General features: G+C 38.6%; 1 protein-coding gene across 1 annotated transcript in view; it reads right to left on the bottom strand.

Annotated features, from left to right (window-relative positions):
* The window catches only part of DCTN2 (dynactin subunit 2), a 767074-nt gene that overhangs the window by 623261 nt on the left and 120328 nt on the right, over window positions 1-23485 (bottom strand). The window contains 1 exon segment of the mRNA XM_044083609.1: window positions 4-9. Coding sequence (XP_043939544.1) covers window positions 4-9 — 6 coding nt within the window.

The raw sequence follows: 23485 nt of genomic DNA, 5'->3' as shown, positions 1-23485 counted from the left end.
TACCAGCTCCTTGTGTTTTTCCCCGCAAAGGTGAGAGTTAAAGGAAACAGAAAAGAAAAGACAAGAGACTGTATTAGCAGGTTATTACACACAAGCACTACTAAGAAGCTCATAACAGATAAAAATACTAATCAGAGGCAGTAAGCATTTAATAATGTCAAGAAAACCCTGCTTAAATCTTTATCATGCAAAGACCTAACTAACATACAGAGTGCAGTGACAGGATACAGACGTCTGGCAGTTATTTATTTTTTACTCAACTTCATACATCTGAATAAAAAAATACAAAGAACAGCAGCGTACAATTTAAGAATACAATTCTGCATACTTACCTTGGCTATCCATTTTCGCATATTTCAGATCATCTGCAATTACACGGTCTAACAGAGTATCACAGAGTGTACAAAATAACAGTATAACAGCTGTGGTTTTCTAGTACAGACAATAGTTAAGCCAACAAAATACATGTTATAAATATTCGCTATTAGAATTTAAATATTTCTCTTCAGAAGGCAAGGTTTCCTGTGTAGGATTCATTAAAGCACGGCTGTTTAACCTGTCATTGGCAGAAGGTGCTAGGGGACATGACAGTTTGACAAATCTGACTGTGCCTAATTATTCTCCATTTTCAACATGGTGTCAGGCTTGGTAAAAGGGCTGTACTGACAATGGTACTTCAACTAAAGCAACTGCCAGAAACTCATTTTTTGATTTCCTGGACTCTGTTAAAGTAATCATGGACCAAATTGTATGAGTAACTGTTTATGCACCTGTGAGACTGGGTTTGAGTGTATTGCAAAACACGAATGAATGCTTTTACTGTGCCTTGCAGCCAGTCTTTTTTTCTGGCATGCTGTGCACACTGAATAGCATTTCAGTGAAGTAGCATTCCAGAAACTGTTTTAAATCTAGGAAGTAGTACAAAAAGAAAGTAAAGAAAAATATACTTTCTATACAAAGAGTCCAATAAATCAAAAAACTTAAGATCAGGCACTTTGACACTGCTGGTTTGTAAAGTGATGGAGAAAATAAGGAAGTGACTAAACATATTTCCTAGAAATATGGTGACAGATGAGATGCAGATGGGTTGGGGGGAATTTTATATACAGACAGCTGGTACAGATGTTAAAAGATCCAAGTACAGATTTCAGGGTAGCGGACGTGGGTTAAGGGGTGGCTGCAGGGAATAAAAGTCTGAAGGTGGATTTGGCATAATGGTCAAGGTTTTCACCTCATAGACACAAGATACATAGGTTCATTCTGACCTCAAGTCACTGGATAGGCTTAAAATGGCCCCATTCAGAGCACTTAGCCTAGTATTCACATGTGAAACTAAAAAGATATTAACATTTTACACAAAAAGGACCCAAGATTCAGTATTGGTGAGACCACTTCCACCAAGAGACCAGTAACCAGTGATGTACCTCAGGGATCCATGCCAGACATCTACTTCTTAGAAGTCAGAGCTAATGTCAAGGGCCTCTGGCTCACCAATTTCACAGATGAGTATGAATTCAGAGCTATCACAGCCACCCCCCCCCCTCCCACACACACACAACACTAACATTCTTAAACAGGGTCTAACACGAACAACTGACTGGTGCCAAAGCCATGGTTTAAAATGCAACACCAAGAAGTGCACTATAGCGTCCTTTGGGAAATAATCCACACAAGCCAATTCCTCCAACAATAAAACATCCCTAAGAATTGACCCACAAGTTAAGGCTCTGACAAATATACTGTGATTGTGATTATGCAGGCATCACTTTTTGTGTGAACTCTGTATTTCCAATTCATGTTGAAAAATAGTCTGGCACCGTCCAGGGACGGCCTTAAACCAACACATATCCAAGAGAGTAAGAAAGTAATTCTTTACTGCCAACTTATAAGTAAGAATATTGCATCCGGGTTCAAGAAAGTTACAATATCACCTTACTCAGACCTTTCTAGACCCATCACCAAGTACAATGCCCCCTTCGGCATGTACCAAACCAGGCATCTGCAACAGTTGGAATACACACAGAGTTTCTTCACCAGGAGAATCAAGGGTATTAACACACTGTCCTACATAGATCACCTTAAGGCCCTATCTCTACACTCACTCTCCTACAAGTTAATAACAGAAGATCTATGCCTGGATAATAAGGCATCCTCAAATCCAGTCCTGCTGGATCTTTTGCACATCCGTAAAATGAATAGCAATACAAACACTAGATCCAAGGATTTTAAACTTTGCTTGGACATAATTATAACATGTAAGCTTGACCAATGGGTAGGACATTGAAAATTCACCCCCCACACACAAAGTCTGGCCTCCATGTCTCTAATGGACAGAGGCAGGCAGTAAGCAAAATGTAAAATATTATCCAACGTAACCCCCTCCACCAAGCCCTTAGCCACCTCCAAACTAACACACCCCTCCTAACACACCCATAACACACCCAAAGTACAGGGAGACAAAACTGGGTTAAGTTGCACGGCCAGGCTTATAAAGGCCTTAGTACTCAATGGCATAGTACATACCAGTGAACATGTGACGAGAGGAAAACTGTCAGCTATGCAGTACAGAGGAAAATACTGACTTTTAAATGATGCTAAGTTGGATTCAGTGACCTTATATAAAAGAGGACTAGTCTATAAAACATGCTGGTCCAAATTAACATGCATCACTTCAAAGTGATGCAATCTGGGACTAACAGTTTATTTACGAAGTAATGGGATGGGACACTTTAAAAAAGTCTTTGAGGACTTAACCTTGTATCAAAGCAGTAGACAACGCACAAATACATCTTTAAGGAGCACTGGTTTGACCTCATCTGTGATACAGTTTGTGAATCTACAAATCTTCCAGAAAAAGGAAGGATAACAGTATGACAGAGAAGCACTAACTAGTAAAAACGACCTCTCCTCTTTCCGTAGTGACAGCAGAGTATAAAAAACAACGAAAAAGTTTTGGACAAAAGAGAGAATGTCCATAAAATAAGAAACAGGAAAAAGAAGAAAGTTAACAACGTCAACAGAAAGTGTCACCAACAGTTAAAGGTGCAGTCTTAAAGGCAAACTGTCCCAGTGGGATACAGACCACGAGGCAGCCTGAACTAGGTCAGACAATGGGGAGAAAAAAAACAAACAGACAAAATGTACCTACAGGTCAAGATGATGAGCAATTTCCTGATAGAGTATATTTCAAAAACTATTAGGAAGATAGATCCATACAGGCACTCAGATGAGTTAGAAACATTGAAAATTAAGGAAGCAACATTGGTTAGTCAGATTGCCAAAATGGAGACACTGAATGAAGAAATGCAAGACAAACTACAAGAGTTGGAAAACAAGGAACAAAAACAACATTTAAGACTAAAAAATGTTCCTGCAGATGCAGAAGACAGAGACTGTACTTCATTTGTGGCCGAGAAATGAAATTTAGCAAATGGACTGGGCTACCTTGAGAAGACATTTCTGATAGAGCAGCACAGTGTGCCCTGTCTTTCTCAAACAGCAGCAAAAAGAGCTTTGCTCCCAAATGTAGCCAACATACAAAACTATCAACTGAAGGAATACCTCTTAAGCTTACTCTGAAGGAAAGGGACATAGTTGAAAAATAGGTAACAATGTATTTTCAAGATTACGTGCTAAAAAGGAGACAACAGAGAGGGACATTTATCCCCTATTTCAAGCTATGCAGGCAAATGAATCCTCAATTCCGCCTTCTATACCCTGTGATTTCCAAAGGGTACTTCCCATCCAGTGTCAAGACATTCTTGGATCCAGAACATATACAGAAATAAAAGAAAAAGTTGAAAAAGGTTAATGGAAGTGATGAGAGACTCCATATCAGTCAAACAAATGAATGGAGGATTGCACATGGTGACCCGTTAAGCCATTTCTTATGTTCAAGAAAAAGATGCAGGACAAGCAAAAGGATACGTAAAAACATTTGAAAAGAGTAAGACAATCTGCCAAATAATGAAGTGGCATGAGAATTAGCCACAATTTTGGAAAGTTAAGGAATGCAAGAGAATAACAGTGAGAAACGTTAATGGTGAATGTTGACTACTATAAAGATAGCAACAGACTGAACTTTTTGGCCTTTTAAATTTTCTCTGGGGACTTCAGCAGTATTATCAGTTTAAAAAAAGTTTTAAAGGCTGAACACTGGATAGCAGTACACTAAAATATCAAACTTTATTATTTTAAGATGCACTGCTTGGTAAAGGTTAGAAGCTACCTCTAAAGAGTAGCGCCAATTAATAAATGTACTCAGGAAAATAAAGTTGAATGACTGTAGGAAAGGGGGGGAGGAAACATTACTTGACAAGAATCATCTTAAATGACCAAATTTGTTTTTGGAAAGGACATTAAAGGTAATAGAGTGGCAGCTCGAAATGTGAAGATACTCACTAAACTGTTGTGCATAGTTTAATAAGAGTTGGTTGCTTGGTATTAAACAAAAGTTATGTACTCATAACAGATCTTTGAGACCTCTGCCTCCGTTTCATCTGATTAAATCTTTGAATTATTGAATCCAACCTCCGCGCCTTTAGAATTCACGGATTCAGGGCTCTGACTCCTCCTTTACTCATAATCTCTCTCTTCCACAGAATACATCAGATAATCTCATTTGCTGTTTGATCTTGAAGATTGTGCTTTGAGGGCTGTAATTTTTCAACGATTAGTACTTTTTCTTGTTGGTTCCTTATTTTTGAGCAGTTACATTTTTACCTTTTTCTTCCAGTCTAGAACTTCAAAAAATATACATATACACATGCATTATACATACAAGAATCCATATTCACGTGTGTGTGTGTGTATATATATATATATATATATATATATATATATATATAAAAAAAAACATATACACACACACACACACACACACACACACATATATACATACATACACACATACAATGGATATAAAAAGTTTACACACCCCTGTTAAACTTGCCAGGTTTTTGTGATATAAAAAAAAATTACACCACAATAAATCATTTCAAAACTTTTCCTAACTTTAATGTGACCTATAACCTGTACAATTCAATTGAAAAACAAACAAATCTGTTAGAGGGAAAAATATAAAAAATAAAAGAATGTGTAATAAGCTGGTTGCATAAGTATGCACACCCTTAAACCAATACTTCATTAAAGCACCTTTTGATTTAATTACAACATTCAGCCTTCTTGGGTAGGAGTCTATCAGCATGGCACATCTTGACTTGGCAGTAACTGCCTACTCTTCCTTGCAAAAGAGCTCCAAATCTGTCAGATTACGAGGGCATCTGTTGTGCACAGCCCTCTTCAGGTTGCCCCACAGATTTTCTATTGGATTTAGGTCTGGGCTCTGGCTGGGCCATTCCAAAACTTTCATTTTCTTCTAGTGAAGCCATTCTTTTGTCGATTTGGATGTATGCTTGGAGTCATTGTCATGCTGAAAGGTGAAATTCCTCTTCATCTTCAGTTTTCTAGCAGATGCCTGCAGGTTTTTGGGCCACAAATGACTGGTATTTGGAACTGTTCTTAATTCCCTCCACCTTGACTAAGCCCCAGATCCAGCTGAAAAAAATGCAACCCCAAAGCATGATACTGCCACCACCATTCTTCACTGTGGGGATGGTGTTCTTTTGGTGATGCAAAGTGTTGTTTTTGCGCCAAACGTACCTTTTGGAATTGTGGCCAGAAAGTTCAACCTTGGTCTCATCAAACCATAACTTATTTTTCCACATGCTTTTGGGAGACTTGACGTACTGTTTTGCAAATTTCAGCTGGACCTAGATGTTTTTCTGTGTAAGATAAGCCTTCAGTCTTGCAACCCTACCCCATAGCCCATGCATATGGAGAATACAGGTGATTGCTGTCACATGTAGTACACAACCAGTACTTACCAGAAATTCCTGCAGCTCATTCAATGTTGCTGTAGGTCTCTTGGCAGCGTCCCTGACCAGTTTTCGTCTCGTCTTTTCATCAGTTTTGGAGGAACGTCCAGTTCTTTGCAATGTCACTGTTGTCCCATATTTTCTCCACTTTTTGATGACAGTCTTCACTGTGTTCCATGGTATAGCCAATGCTGTGGAAATGTTTTTGTACCCTTCTCCTGATACCTTTCAACAATGAGATCCCTTTGATGCCTTGTAAGCTCTCTGCGAACCACAGCTTTTGCTGTAGCAGGCAACTGAGTAAATGTCAGGAAACTCCTACTAGAACAGCTGAACTTTATTTGGGGTTAATCAGGGTCTCTTTAATTGATGGCAGGTATTTACCCAAGAAGACTGAATGCTGTAATTAAATCTAAAGGTGCTTCAACAAAGTATTAGTCTAAGGGTGTGCACACTTATGCAACCAACTTATAGCACTTCTTTTTTTTTATATTTTCCCCCAATAGATTTGCTTGTTTTTCAATTGAATTGTACAGGTTATAGGTCACATCAAAGGTGGGAAAAGTTTTGAAATGATTTATTGTGGTCTCTTTTGTATATCACAAAATCCTAGCATTTTAACAGGGGTGTGTAAAACTTTTTATATCCACTGTATATACATTACATATTTATATTACACACACACACACACACACACACACACACACACACACAACATTCTGTGAATGGCTCCATCAACCCAGCCACTAATTTGTCCGATCCTGGTTCTTCCCTTCAGATCTGAGGCCTATAGATCCAAGCCTCCCAGGAGCACCCATGTCAGACCAGACAGTCCTGTCTACTTTGACTCTGGCTGTATCCCTTACTGTCCTGACTTTGTTGCCTTCAGACTGGTAAGAGTCTCTGAGAAAAAGCATTGATTTGTGGACTTGTAGCATGAAGTCGGTACTGACATTTTTGGAGCTGTCTCTCTCTCGCACGACATCTCTGCATTAGACAGCTTGGATCCAAAGGCGGCTTCAGATCTGGGGTGAGTAGGGTTGGGGAAGCTCTTACTTCATCTTGTCATGATGGGGCAAGAGTTTCTTTGGGCCCAAATCTAGCTGATTTACAAAATTTAGTTTTAGAAATAATTTAACATAGAAACAGCAACTTTACTGCAGGAATTTTACAAAGGATATTTCTATAATTTAAAATAAAATAAAATGTGCTAGAAATGGCAGCAGGCAGTAAAAACTTTAATAAACAATAAAATTAAACGGTAAGCGCTTTGGTAGTAATACTACTACTTCAGACCATTTAAAATAAAAATCAAAGCCTAGTTTAAATATACATATCAATTAAATCATAAGCCACTAAGACGGGGATATAAAAAAATCACCTGACATCCTTTTAAAACTGCAAAAGATAAGGTATCCTTTTCTTCAATCTAGGTTTTAGAGACCTTGTGATTCAGTCCCCTTCCTTGTCAGCTTGTAAATGTAAAATCCAAAACAATTCCCTAGCCTCAGTGTCATTACACACATCACCCATCCAACCATCTTTCATAACTTCTATAACTTTAAACTTAAACGTACAATCCTGATTAGTTTCTATTATATACTTAGCTAATGAATTAACATTTCTTTGTCTCAGATCTCTCATATGTTCTCTCATTCTCTCCATTAAACTATGATTAGTCTTACCTACATAAAATTTACAGTATAGTACACATTGTGCTAAATTGTTTTACATGCAGCAAAGGCTTTAAACTCATGTGTTCAGAGTAAACAGCTGCATAAACTCATTGTCAGAATCTACCAAATAGCAAAAATTACATTACATGGATATGCATCAAAAATCAGGGAAATGCAGTTATTTTTTATATGGTTATTACAACACAATAACCTTTTTAATGATTTTTTATTTCTAAAGATAAAATTAAGAGTCGACCCTATCACATTAATAATCTGTTTATCTGATGTCAAAATATGCCATTTTTTTTCTGATCACTCCACATACCAACTTAATATTACTAGAGTAAGACAGACTTATAGTAGGTGCTTTCACACAAACTCCGTCATCTTTCCTATTAACAACTTGCTATACATTAGAAAAATAAGGAGCAGCTCTGCTGGCACATAAAGCCATCACTTCTCGTATCCCTTGTTCTAGATCTTCATTCTTGTATCCTCTCACCAATAACTCAGTCTTCATAACGTTAATTTAATCTAAAAATGTATCATCTTCGTTATTCAAGCGAGAAATTCTCATTGCTTGTCCCCTTAATGTTTTATATATATATATATATATATATATATATATATATATATATATATATATATATGTGTGTGTGTGTGTATGGATATGTGGTGGAAGAAGACTATTTCTATGTAAAATATGACTTCTATAAACACTTTTTCTGTATCGTGTAGCAATATCATTCAATTCATTTTTCGCTAACTTTATATCTAAATAAATGCTTGTTCGAGAAGTATGACCAGTAAACCTTAGAAAATGTGTAGTACTGTGTAAATATCTAATAAACTGCTGAAGTTAATCTTCATTCCCTTTCCAAAGAATAAATACATAGCCTACAAAATCTTCGATAAAATACAGTGTTAAGAACAAACATTTGTCACAAAAAACTTTCTTCCACTGTGCTAATACCATATTGGCATTAACTGTTAGCACAGGGGGTGCCCATCGTTACACCAATTTTCTGTCGATAGTATTGTCTGATGAAAATAAATACATTATTTTCTAAAATAATCTCAAACAAACATATCTGGTCTATCAGTGATGGACTATAAGAACTATATCCTAGTAAGAATGTTTTAACAGATTCCAAGCCTATATCATTTGTTATAACTGTAAATAGTGAGCATATACCTAATGTAACACACAATCCTCTTTCCTTCTCAAACGAGCATATTGTGAATATAATGGTGTTAAAAATTATTTTGAATCACTTAAAACTACTTCATAATCATTTTACACCACTGTCAAATGCTGTTCTACAAATATACACACCATCTCTGTTAACCATCTTTGACACGAAACTACAGGTTCTCATTGGAGGATTTCTAATATCCTTATAATATGAATTTTAGGAAGTGCTTGAAATGCAGGGATGATATGAAAATCCACATAGAAAAAGTTATAAACTTCACTAGAAATAATTCTACTCTGTAAACAATCATAAAACAATGCATGCATATTTCTTATTAATGCTTCTATGTCACTCAAAGTAATGATTTCATATATACATTAATCTCTCAGATATGCGATAGCCCACCCCCCATAAAATCAGTATCCATTAATACTATACTGCCTCCTTTATCGGCAGGCCGTATTGATATATCAATATCTGATCATAGCCTATTCGAGGCTAAAGATTCAGCTTTAAATTATAAAAACTTTTTGCATGAACTATCTGAAGAATTATTTAAAATATGATTCAAATCTTGTTCACATACATTGCAGAAAGCTTCTAGAGTAAAATTTCAACTAGGATTAAAAGTACTCTGCTTCTTAAAAGCACTTGGCATTATTGCCATTACAAAATAACAACCTCAGCACTACATTCCATGCAAATATTCTAATATCAGCTGATACACTTCCTGGAATAAAGGATAATCCTTTCTGTAACAGTTTAATTTCTTCCTGATCTAAAATCTTTTGAGAGAGATTGTAAATCAGTCCATTAGTGCTTTCCTCCACATTTTCTTCAGTGATGGCGTCTGTGATATTTCCTGTTGAGCTAATCTTCACTTGCATCCTCGACTGCTGGAGCGACCTCTCTCCGCCTTCTCATTCTCTAATAATGGCAGCAGTAACTTTGAAAAAAACCTGAGTCCGACTTACAGAAACAGTATTAGACTTCGGACAAACATCCACTAAACTATCCTTCATTAATGCACCGGAGGTCATAGAGTGTAATATCCCTCATCACAGGTGCAGTTGTTGTGATGGTCACTGTTATCGGAGTGGGCTTTCATTTAAAGTCCCTTTAGTCAAATTACTTGATTTTTTATTCATATGCTTTGGCCAAGAAAATACATGACCAGCACTGAAATCTAAGAAATCTCTCTGTAGTTTCCACATTTTTTGCTGTTTCAACCGGAAAGCATAAGCACAGATATTACTGACAACATCCTCTAAATAGGTCTTGACTACTGGTGCTGGAAACTTGTCAGAGAGAGAACGCTATAATTTTAAAATTTTATCAGTCAAGGAAACCTTTAATGGTTTAAAATAATCAATTAATAACTGCATATAAGAAAAACTGGTGTCCAGATTTATTCTTTACCAGCTCTTTAGCAAACCAGGATGAGAGATACCGTAAGTACGCATAACAAAAACACACAAGCCTTTCGGTACCAATTTAAAGTGCAGGCACGCCTCCATATGCAGTCTCTGCCACCGATAATGCTCCAGTTTACATAGGCGGTTTTCTATTTCAATGGTATAACTCCTTAACTGTTCTAAGTCCACTCCTGCATCATCCTTTTCAGTCTCTCTGCATCTGATAAAGGAGGAGTAAAGGATTACCTCATGTATAAAGCACTTTATTCGAAAGTTCCACTCTCCTCAAGATTTATAAGCACCAGGATTAAAGTCCAACTCCAAGTCTCCACCTTCTACCAAGATTATCATGCAGTATAAAAGAACGTAGAAAAGAGCAAAATACCAAACGATTAACCAGCAACACCACACACAAAACCAGAATAAAATGCGCTAGAAACAGCAGTAGGCAGTATAAACTTTAATAAACAAAATAAAACAGTAAGTGCTTTCATAGTAATGCTACTTCTTCAGACCATATAAAATAAAAATAAAAGCCAGAGAGAATGAGAGAACATATGAGAGATTTGAGACAAAGAAATGTTAATTCATTAGCTAAGCATATAATAAATACCAATCAGGACCATACTTTTAAGTTTAAAGTTATTGACGTTATGAAAGATAATGGTAGGATGTATGACGTGTATAATGATACTGAGACTAGGGAGTTGTTTTGGATTTTACATTTACAAGCTGACAAAGAAGGGGGACTGAATGACAAGGTCTCTTTAAAACCTAGATTGAAGAAAAGGAGACCTCATCTTTTGCATTGTTAAAGATGTCAAGTGATTTTTGCACCCTCGTCTTATTGGCTTAGGATTTAACTGATATGGATATTTAAATTAGGCTTTTATTTTTATTTCATATGGTCTGAAGTAGTAGTATTACTACAAAAGCGCTTACCATTTTATTTTATTGTTTATTAAAGTTTTTACTGCCTACTGCCGTTTCTAGCACATTTTATTTCATTTTACTCCATTTTGTGTATGTGTTGCTGGATAATCATTTGATATTTTGCTGTTTTATATTTCTACAATTACTGAACGTAAAAGCACTTTCAAATGCAATTCATGTTCTGCTTGCAACCACATTTTGACCTGCACTTCTTTTATACGCAAGGCTACAGGGTTGGTTACTAATTCAGATTTTTTTGCTAGCTGTAGAACTAAGAACATAGTCTACTATGCAGGATGTTCTACATGTAATGCTTTTTATATCAGGAAAACAAATCATGCCTTTAAAGATAGAATTTTGGAACATTTTAATGATATCCTTAAAAGCAAAGATACTAATGCCCTAATGAAACATATTACCGCTTGTGGTCCTCAACATGCTTTTAAGTTTTTTGCACTTGAGATTGTCTTTGTTAATGCAAGGCAGGGTGACTTCATAAATAAAACAGAGTGTGCTGAGCAGAAGTGGATTCTTTTATGGAAAGCCTTTATAGAACCGGGATTAAATGACAGAGTACAACTTAAACCTATGCTGAAATCCCACCCACTTCACCATTGATACAGTGGGCTTGTCCTCTTCTGAAAGAAATCATTGGTGCACTACTGGCTGGTTGTCTCATGATTGACAGAAGGGACTTGTCCTCTAACAGTCGTTTTATTGGTTACTTGGATTGTGGGATCATTTATTATGAATGATTTTAATTTTACTAAGTGGTTTTAATAAGAGTAATTAAATGTTTTTGTGTTTTTTTTACTATTTAAAGACTGCTGTTAATATTGCTCATTATAGGTCTGAAAAAGTAGTGTTTTGAACTGCGAAAGCATCACCATTTTCTTTGTTTTATTTAATTAAAATTTGTTGCCTGAAGCCGTGGTAGTCCGGAGTTTTACTTTTACTTAGTGATTTCCCAGCCCGATTCCTACCAGCCTCCAGGAGCCCAATCAAGGCAGGATCTTAGAAAACAGACATGCAAAAGGAGATATCTGGATTCATGTCTGGAATCGGTCACTGGGGACACAGACTTGGATGACAGGAATGGGTCCCCATAATCCCCTTTGGAGGAGTCACCTTTCACAATTTGGAAGTGATGAAGCAGCAAGGAGGTTGGTCCATTAATATGCCGTCCCCTGCAGAGACTGTGTTCCTCAAGACATTTGGAGCAGCTCTTCTACTTCCTGGGTGGTGCCACCTGCTGATGCACTCATAGACCTGGTAGCTCAGTGGGCTTGAAAGGATCCAAACATGGTGGGAACAATCCCTAAAAAAGACATACAAAATTTTGGCTGCACCCAAAGACGGAGCAAACTGGAAGAAGGGTCACCCAGGAGAAGCCAAAAAAATAGAGGGAGTGCATCCGTTTATCTGCCTAATAGGGAATCTAGAGTGCTGGAAAGATTTGGGAAATGGATGAAGGATGAACGGTTCAGTGATTTTTCTCAGAGTGCTGAACTACCTGGCCCACATAACACATTTCAAAACAGATCTGACAAAGGAATTCACAAAGTCTCTCTCAGGTAACCTATTGTTGGACATTCAGCAGACAGTGGAATCCCAGCTGGCTACCTTACTATCACACTCTAACGAATACATATGTCTGCTTTCCAATGCAGTTGATGGTACAGCTAGAGAAGCAGGTACTGGCATAGCCATCCACCGGCACGTTTGGATGCGATTATGTGACTTTGCAGAAAGGCTTCAAGACATCCTTCCTTAATGCTCCCTTTGACGGCTTCATACTCTTTGGGCCAAAACTGTCAGCAGGAGCAAGCAGGGTGACAAGACCCTTTCTGCCATTAGAATCCCCTTCTTCACCCCTTAAGGAACCTTCACCAGGAACTGGAGAAGTGGTAAGAAAACATGGTTCAGAAAATCTCAGGGATTCAGCCACGACATTCCTGCAGACAGGTCCTCCCAAGGCAGAAGGGGCAGGGGATTTTAATGGGTAATGTCCTACAGGCAGAGGCACACTGCAGAATCAATGATTTAACTGTCCCTTTTCAGAGAAATCCTTTCAGCGCCAGAACATACAGGGTGGGTTTTCAAACAATACTTAGAACAGCTGTATACAGAACAAGAGATAAGGGTATGGGAAAATTAATTTGAGTATGTTACTGAAGGAGTACCATTAAAAACATTAACCAAAGAAGACAGAGAAATTAAATCAATAAATCAAAATACAAGAAATTCAAGAAAAACTTAAGAAAAATGAAAAGTAGTACATCACCAGGCTGGTACAGGCTGCCAATGCAGATATGGAGAGACGGGGAGAAGAGTTAGAGCAGATGTGATACAAGACATTTTGAAAGATTTAGGAAACAGGAAATGCCATCTTCATGGAAGCATAATTTCAGCTTTACCAAAAGATGGGAAAGACCCTTCAAGCCCAAGATTATATAGACCAATTGTGGTACTAAACCAAGACTAATTATTTGCAACTACATTAGCAACTAGGACCGCAAAGATACTGCCAATAACAAACCGTGAACATCAATGGGGTTTTGTAAAATGCAGACAAACATTTGATAATATACTACTACTTAATATTTAGAAGCAGAAGAAATGGGAAAACCTTTGGTGATGATGAGATTAGATGCAGAGAAAGCTTTCAAAAAACTACACTGGAAATATGTATGGGCAACCCTAAGAAAAATGAGGTTTCCAAAAGCACTGATAGAATTACTGCAAGAAGTATATAAAAAATACAAAGCCAAGGTAAAAAAAAACAATGGTAAAGTTACTGATAAATTTCTCTATTAGTAAGGGGACCAAGCAAAGTTGCCCCCACTTGCTGCTGCTTTTTACATCATATCTAGTGCTATTAGCCCAACAGTTAAGGCAGTCAGAAATGACAGGGTGGCAAGGGAAAATTAATGAAAATAAAATGGCAATGTTTGCAGATGTTATGATTTTATTTCTTTCAAATCCAGATACCGACTTAAAACTAATCAACATGTTACAATTTACTAGAACAGCAAGTTATAAAATTAATGAAGATAAAACAAAAACAGGGCGAGTGAATTATTTTCCCTGGTTTAATTAATCTAAAGATTACAAAGCTTTTGGAGCCACTACAAAATGAAATATTTATGATCTTGGACTACAAAAAAGGCATAGAATTCAGCTGTAGAAACTTGGAAAGAGATGAAAAAAAGGTTAAACAAATGATATAATGCTGGCAGAGAAAGGTGGATTTGGACCAGAGGATACAAACATTTAACATGCTCACAGTACTGCTAATACTCTACATAGGAATAAAAAAAGGGGATATATCAAAATATATATGGGAAAGTCAGAGACCCAGAGTTCATTGCAGCGCAATCTAAATTAATATACCACATGCAAAACACACATTACCATTCTAACTGGAAGGAGAGGATACAAGCATTAGAAAATCATAGTTTGAAAGAACAGAAAGTCAGTATGTAGTTAAAATTAAGAGAAAATATAAAACAAAACATTTACTGGCAAATAACTTGGGAAAAATCTTAATGAGAAAGAAGCGAGCTTGGTGGAATTTTGAGTTGAAACCAATAGAAATGGCAAAGAGATTTTCAAATTGGCACAAATATAACAAGAGAGAGTGGGAAGAGAGGCAAACTAAAATATTTTATTGGAAACTGCTAAGGAATGGGGAAAGGGAATGGAGTAGATAGAATTAAAAAATGTGTAATGCAGACAGACGAGAGTGGATACTATACAAGGATATACTGAATATACTAAAAAAGTATGACAACAAAACTAAGAGAGAGATAAAGAAAAAATTTTCCATTACAAATTTTAATAGAAGACAGAACAGATGGCGTAAGGAAAAATACTAGTGGCTAGACTTTACAAGAAGTAAACAATGCATACTGCAAAAATAAAATGATCTTTAGTTGGGAAAACCTCTATGTTTAGACAGATTAGTGGAGAGTTGGGTTGAAAGATATTAAACTCCCAGGAAAGTGAAAATCCAGAAAATCCCAAACATTTAGGTGGAAATGTTTCCATAAATATTTTTACATGCCAGACTTAATAAAATGCTTCAAAGGGAGGATGACAAATGTTGGAGATGTTAACAGAATCAAGTAAGAAACTGGAGACATGCTTTAGAGTTGTGAAAATTAAACTAAATTCAGGTTGATCTTCATAAGCTTGTAGATAAAATTCTGGGAGTATCACGAACAGTAGGAGAAAGGGACTATCTTTTAAATTACATAAGGAAGATGCACTGCGCACCTTATAAAAAAGGATTGTTCTCATTATTATGGACTGTCTCCAAAAAAGCGATAAGTAAACTGCGAATCTAAAGTGGTTTCAGAGGTTCTGAAGTAGAAATGAACAAACATTTTTCTGAATTAATGTTTTTAGTATAAACAAATCTCAAATGATCATCATCATATTTATAGAATTACCTATACTTCGTCTGTTGAACAGAGCTGCAAATGTTTACATATGAAAAAAAATAATTACATTAAAAAGTTAGAAATACTATCCCAGGTAGGTAAGCAATGTACAATTCTCGTGTAATTAGTGTCCAGGATGTGGGAAGTTATATGAATGGTACTAAAATATGTTGATGGATTGGAACAGAAACCATATTGCACAACAGGTAAACTTTAAAGCACTCACAATCATACCTCTCTACTTTACATATTTTCGCAGAATGTCCAGATTTTTGACTCATATTTTTGGTCTGTTCCTCATAAAAAATGTTTTTTTTTTTTTGACAAATCACTGGGAAAATCCAAGGATTAAAGTCACTAAATAATGATCTGCATTTGAGCTTCAGACTCCATATCCTTTTTGTTATTCTAGCAACTTTTTAAGTTTATAAGAGCGATATTTAAAATGTGTCCCTATTTTTAGGCCTTTGTCCCTACCGTTATATCAGGCTTTGTCCAGATTTCTTACGCTGAGGTTGAGAGGTATGCTCACAATCTACAAGAAACAAGAATGTAATCCTCTGAAGGGCTATAATGGAAAGATTAAGGTTAAGATAAATTTGGAAATTATTTTATAACTTATTTGCCTTCAGAGTAGTGTACAACAGTGCACCATGTAGGAGGACTGCACAATCTGTATAAAACAGCTATGTCAATAAATTTGCATTTATACATAAAAAAGGACAACAGAAGGAAGAAACTGTTGCAGAAGAGAGGATAATCCCAGGATGCAAAAAACTCCCTTACCACCCTCAGTAAAAAGCGGATATCCATCAAAATCCTCCAAAGCTAGTTATGAAAATAAAATTGCCAAAGATTCCAAAGACAACCACAAGGCATTCTATAGTTATGTCAAGAATCTAAATGTTAATGCTCAGATCTGCTCTGAGCTACAACAGAATGGCATTAAATATACTGATCTCAAGGATATTGCCAATATCCTGGCAGATCGATTTAGTGCCAACGTCATCCTCCTCTCACCCTCCAAAGGGCTCATCTCAATACCAAAAGATTGCCAAATTCCGGAAATCACGGCCACACAGATGGAAACCACACTCTCCAAAGCTAAGAATTCAGCATCCATGGGACCAGATGACATCCTGCGCTGTGTACTACATGAACTACAAAATGAACTGGCACCTCACCTAAGTGTCATGTTTAATCATAGCCTCACCTCAGGCTTCATGCCCACTGAGTGGCACACAGCTACAGTTATCCCACTCCACAAGGGGGGATCCAACTTGGATCCCAGGAACTACCGTCTCATCAGTCTGACGAGCCTGATCTGCAAGGGCATGGAATGCATTATCATGGAACTTATAAACAAAGACATTGGCAGCCTTCAAACACCGGATTCAACCCAGTTTGGGTTCGTGAAGGGCCGATCTTGTCTCCTGAACCTGACTGACTTCTTCAAATCAGTCACCAGAGGTGTGGACGAGGGTAGGACAGGTCACACAGCCTATCTGGACCTCGACAAAGCCTTCAACACCATTCCCCAACTCTGGGATCATAGATAAACTTACTAAGCTGGGCATTAATCCATACGTCACTCGATGGGTTGCCAACTGGCTTAATGACAGAACCCACACTGTAAAAGTAGCCAACTCCAAATCCAGCACCAGACAAGTGACAAGTGGAGTACCTCAGGGTTCAGTTCCGGGACTGCTCTTGTTTGGCATCTACTTCTCTGAAGTACAGGCCAACACTAAGGGACTCTGGCTAACAAAGTTTGCAGATGACTGCAAACTGGGAGCCATTATTGAATCCCCAAATGATGTGGATATTCTATAAAAGGGCCTTACAGAAACAGATGCTTGGTGCTAGAGCCATGGACGCAAGCATAATGCCAAGAAATGTATAGTTATCCCCTTGGGGGAAAAAACCATGTACCCATGAATTACCACATAGGTGGCAGCACACTAAATACCAAAAGTGTGATGAGAGACTTAGGGACACAGGTGGACAGTGGTCTCACTTTCGATAACCACATTGCCATAACAGTCAGGAAATCCTTCTGTGTAGCACACCTCATCACTAAGGTCTTTCCATGCAGAAAAAAGGAGGTCATTGTCCCACTGTACTCATCCCTCATTAGACCCATTATAGAGTACAACGCCTCATTTGGTATGTACCTCACAAGACATCTGCAACAGCTGGAAAGGCCGCAGAAATACCTCACTAAAAGAATCACAGGCCTAAAGCAGATGCCCTATGCTGACCATCTAAAGAAACTCCAGCTATACTCTGTGGCATATTGTCTGCTCAGAGGCGATCTCTGCTTAACATACAAGGCTATGTCAAACCCTGAGCTGTTGGACATGCTTCACATAAAGAAATCCCAACCCTCAGGGCCACACGCTCCAGGGATCTAAATCTTGTCATCACAATGACAAAACATGCTGGTGGGATAGGTTCCTGACCCAGAGTCTGCCCATACATGTCAAGCAGAGCACCTCCATGGCCCTCTTCAAAAGGAACCTTGACGACTGGATGGGAGATAGGAAATTCACCCCGGAGATCACGTCAGTCGCCCTGCTAGACAAGGGTCCAGGGAAGTAAATATTGTGGGAAGAAATATCCAGGGAATTGTTATGGCTAGACTTGTACAGGCCCTAGGGACGATAGCCTAGTATCAACCTATGAAGCTATGAAAAAAGACGAACAAAGGAGGTTAAACTGTTGAAACGTTAAAAAAGGTTTGTGACAATATAGTAGTGGGAAAGAATGGTGAAATTATTTAGAAAGAGTTGAGCCTGGAAATACCCTCCCTCAAAAAGTAAAACTACAGAGGCAGATGACCACAGTTAAGAAAGTTGTACTTATGGAGTTATGTATTACACTTATTAACCAGGGAAGCCTGACTGGGCTCAAAACCCCTTTTCAGCAGATGCTGGGGAAAAGATCCACAAATATTAGGACACAGTTTGTCAACATAGTTTTAAGAACAGCAAATAACTATAATTACAATTAACATAATTAAAATAAAAAGAACATGCAAAGAATATAGTAAACACAAATACAGCAGGGATGTGTAAAGCTTGTGCCGCTACAAAATCATAATTATTTACATAACTCTGAGGGGTGGAACAATAGATTATTTGTATAAAGGGAAGTAAAGTTAGATGGACAGAGATGTACTCAAAAAACTAGGAAGGAAGTGAGCAAAGGAGACAGAGGTAAGAGACACAATTAGAGTAGCGAGTGTAAGCAATGTCAGACGGAAGAGAAGCAGCAGTGTGGTAATGGATTGATTAATATGAACTAAAAGATGAAAGAAGTGTTACTCTGGAGATGATGAAGAAATGCAGATCAGGTATACCTTTAGATGTGTTTTAAATGTAAATGGATTGGAATTTTTACAAAGTGAGAATGGGAGAGAATTCCAGTGCTTGGCAACAAGGGAATAAGGTGTTGTACTAAAATTGTTGGATTGGGATACTGTTGCAAGGAATTTGTCTGCTGATCTGAGTAGAAACTACAGATGGTACCAGAACAAAAGTAATGAGAGGGCATTGCACGTATTAGGGGTGTATAACATTTTGTGGGCTTAACTGGATAAATTTACTGTACTTGGGAAATTCCAGTTCGAGTAGTTGACTGATGGCAGTGCAGAAATGAGATCTACTGTGGAGGCACACTTGGCAAATTTTGTAGTACGAATGTTCGAACAGACATAATTGGGTGGCTTGGAGACTGGTGTACGTGGATGCTTCTTATGTGAGAGAAGAAAGTAGTAGGGCAGATGTAATGTACTTTCTAGAAGTGACAGAGATGAAGAGTTTGGCCTTGTAGAGTAGCTCTAGTTTTTGATGATTTCTTGTTTTGTGACATCCTGAATGTGGAGATTGAATTTGACATGTTCAATGATGGTAAGACCCAGATGGTTGTGTGTGGGAAACAGTCACGATGGCAGTGCCATTTCAGGTGATTATGGAGAAACTTGATTCGTCATAGTGGGAATTTTTGGGAGAAAAGAGAATTCTTTTGGCATTTAGAAATAGATTTGATTCTTTAAGCCAAGTTTGTATTTGTGGGAAGACAATTGTGTAGTGAGTTGATGATATGAGTGTTTTACGAATATTTAAGTTGACTCATCTGCATATTGAACAATGGCTAAATTTTTGAAGTGAATACAATAATTAAAGAAAACATTAAAAAGAAGAGGACCTAGAATGGAAAGTACAGTTGTGTACACTTACCATAAATGTAGATGTTAGAGTGTATTCACTGTTGCAGTCATCACTTTTGGGTTATCTGCTTGCAGTAGCCCTCAGTCGGCCTGATTAACAAAGTCTTGGGTCCTGCGTCAGTTGCTGTCCCTTCTTCCATGACGTCAGGTCATCAGGGGTATAAAACATGCAGCTGACGCCATTACATCAGTTTTTCTTGCCCCAGATGTAAGGTGCCCTCATAATGGGAAGCAATTAAATCTATAAATATACAAGGTTATACCTCCAACAAAAATCAAATACACCAAAAAGCTTTTGAAGACAGTAAAGGAAGGTAGAGATATATCCAAAAAAGAAAAAGAAGGGGGCTGGAGGGAGGGTAACCAGGACTGCAACAGTGAATACAATCGAACATCTACATTTATGGTAAGTGTACACAACTGTACTATGTTCTTCGTGCTTCACTGTTGCAGTCATCACTTTTGGGTAGATTCCCAAAGCTAAGGATGGGAGGAGGAATTTAAAATGGAATTAGGACCAGCTAAAAGGCCCTGCAAGACTGCAGTGGCAAAACCAGCTCTGGATTTAGAGAAAATTGGCAGATGGTAATGCTTGGTGAAAGTATGTACAGAACTCCCAAGTAGCAGCTTCTAGGATGTCCCTGGTAGGGACGCCTCTGAGAAAGGCTGTAGAGGTAGATGCAGCCCTGGTAGAGTGGGGTCTGATCCCTTGTGGGATAGGTTTTCAATGGGGTTTGTAGCAAAAAAGAATGCAATGGCCTATCCATTTGGAAATGGTTTGCTTTGAAATAGCCCTCCCTTCTGCCCCTGCAGCAAATGCCACCAGCAGTTTATCAGATTTCCTTCGAGGTTTAGTTCTGTCCAAGTAGAATCTAAGTTGTCTGTGCACATCTAAGGAGTGCAGAATCCATTCCCCTTTGTTCTGTGGATTAGGAAAGAAGGTTGGCAAATGTATGGACTGATTAAGGGCCACAGTGGATACCACCTTGGGCATGAAGGAGGGATTGGTCCTGAGGGATACCCTGTCTGCATAAAAGATGATGAAAGGCTCCACTGCCATGAGGGCCTGTAATTCATATACCCTTCTTGCTGAAGTGATTGCTAAAAGGAAAGCTGTTTTCCAATAAAGGAATTTTAAGTCCGCAGTGGCAGCTGGCTCGAAAGGAGGAAGGGTGAGCTTTTCCAATACAAAGCTGAGGTCCCAAGCTGGAGTTGGAGCTCTCCTGCGTGGTCGAAGATTTCTGGCCCCTCTGAGGAACTGCTTAAGCAGTGGATGAGAGAAGAGGGGTGGTTCTGTGTTAAATTGAGCTGAGATGGCTGAGGCGTGAATTTTGATGGAGAAAGACAGGCTCTTATGAAGCATCTCGGTTAAGTATTGTAAGATCTGAGGTATATTGGGCACTGCTGTGCTTATCCCATGAGATTGGTTTCAGACACAGAATCTTTTCCATTTTTCAGCGTAAGACTTTCAGGTACTAGGCCTCCTTGCCTCTAAACTGATATCCATCACTGGTTTACTGAGGGATGGTAAAGGAAAAATTATGTAATTAGCCAGGCTGCTAGATTCAGTGTTTGAAGTTGAGGATGCAGAATTTGGTTCTCCTGCTGAGACAATAGAGTAGGAGTCTGGGGCAGGTGCCACAGGGCCCACAGTGACACACTGCACAATAGGGGGGTACCAGTGTTGGCGTGGCCAGTCTGGTGCAATCAAAATCTTCCTTGGTTTGTCTTGTTTGATCTTTAGTAGTACTTTGGAGAGTAGAGGCAGAAGAAAAAAAGGCAGAAGAGAAAAGGCAGAAACTGATAGGTTTTTCCAGCTGAAGGACAGAGCATCCACTTTCCAAGCTTGTTTGTGGGGAGTTCTTGTGCAGAATTTGTCCAACTGATAGTTTTTTGAGGAGGGCAAACAGGTCTATATCTGGCTTCCCCCATTTGCTTGTCAACATGTTGAACATCCTTGGTTCCAGTTTCCACTCGTGTGGTTCCATGAGGTTTCACCTTAGTTCATCTGCCAGTGTATTTAGTTTTCCTGGCAGGAATTGAGCTTGTAAATGTACCTGATAACTCATGGCTTGTCTGCAGAGGGGGTAAGAATGTGTACCCCTGCTTGTTTATGTACCACATAACAGTGGTGTTGTCCATCTTTATTCTTAATTGTCCTGGACGAATGTGGTCCTTGAAGGCTGTCAGAGCATTCTGTACAGCTAACATTTCTTTTTGACTGATATGCAGGTGCATTTGACTTGGGTTCCATTTGCCCTGAATGCACTTCCCTGCCAGGTGAGCCCCCCATGCATAGTCTGATGCATCTGTTGTTAAGGTTTGGGCGGCAGGGGGTACTGCGAATGGTAGTCCCTGTTTTGGTGGCAGGCCTCCGCCCACCAAAGGAACTCTAGGCGTAGGCAAGGTATGACAGGAATCATTGCCTCTAGATCCTGTGAATGTTGACACCATAGGCTTTTGAGATACCATTGCAGTTTCCTCATATGCAGCCTTTCATATAGAATTAGAAGAATGCAGGAGGCCATGTTCCCCAAGGCTTGCATTATTTGCCTTGCAGATAACTGGGTTTTTGTGGCCACTTGTTTGAAGTAGGTTGTCAAATGAATACATTTCTCTGGCGTGAGGAAAGCCATCTGGGAAGTTGTATTCAAGCTTGCTCCCAGGAATATAATTTGTTGACAGGGTACCAGTTGTGATTTCTTTTCGTTTATGGTGTACCCCAGACAAGTCAGTACCCTTTGAGCAAAGGCCAGATGACTCAAAAGTATGTCCTGGCTTTCTGCCTGAATTAGACAATCGTCCAGATATGGGTATATTTGAATATTTCTTTGCCTGCAGAATGCAATGACTGGAGCTAGGCACTTTGTGAATACCCTGGGCGCAGTAGATAGGCCAAAGGGCAGTGCAGAGAACTGATATTGCAGGTAGCCTGCTTTGAAGCTTAGGTATTTTCTGCAAGACTCCCTGATAGGGATGTGCAGGTATGCTTCTTTTAAGTCTACTGTTGCCAGCCATGCGTCTTTGCCTAGCATAGGAAGCAGCTGGTGAAGAGTCAGCATCTTGAATTTTGGAATCACCAGAAATGTATTTAGAGTAGAAAAGTCCAGGATAGGATGCCATGTATCGCCTTTTCTGGGTACCAGGAAAAGTCTCGAATAGACCCTTGTCCCTTTTCTTCTTCTGGTATCAACTGAATAGCCCCAATGCTTAAGACAGAGTACTTGATTTTGGGCCGCTGCCCACTGATTTGAGGGTAGGTCTGGCCACCGGCTTGGTGATGGTAAGGTGTGGAAATGAAATCTGTATCCTTGGGACACTACATTTAAAACTCATTTGTCTTGGGTAATGAGTTCCCAGTTTTTGGCCTGCAGACCAATCTTTCCGCCTAAAGGAGCATTCAGTTGGGAAGTGCTTGGAAGTTTTAAAGGCAAGTCATTGAGACTGTTTTCCAAAGGCGGGAGTCTTACTACTCCCTGATTTGGGTGTGGAAACCTCCCACTGCTTAGTCTTGTATGCCCCCTGGGAATGAAACCTGGGGTTTCTGCTATGTCTGGGTTTGCCTTGAGAAGACCTTGAAGAGGCTGGAAAGGACCAATTCTTAGAGGGCCAGTGCCTACTAAATCTAGGATGCTGAACTTGCAAGAAATCTTTAACAGTTTGCATAGATTTAGCTTTATCTTCCATCTTTTTCAGAACTTCCTCAGCCTTGT

The sequence above is a fragment of the Protopterus annectens genome, chromosome 9.part0, assembly GCF_019279795.1.
Source record: "Protopterus annectens isolate FY-2018-M chromosome 9.part0, PAN1.0, whole genome shotgun sequence".
In the NCBI taxonomy this organism is placed as follows: domain Eukaryota; kingdom Metazoa; phylum Chordata; order Ceratodontiformes; family Protopteridae; genus Protopterus; species Protopterus annectens.
Note: the sequence above shows the minus strand (reverse complement) of the source record. Positions and strands in the feature narration are given on the sequence as shown.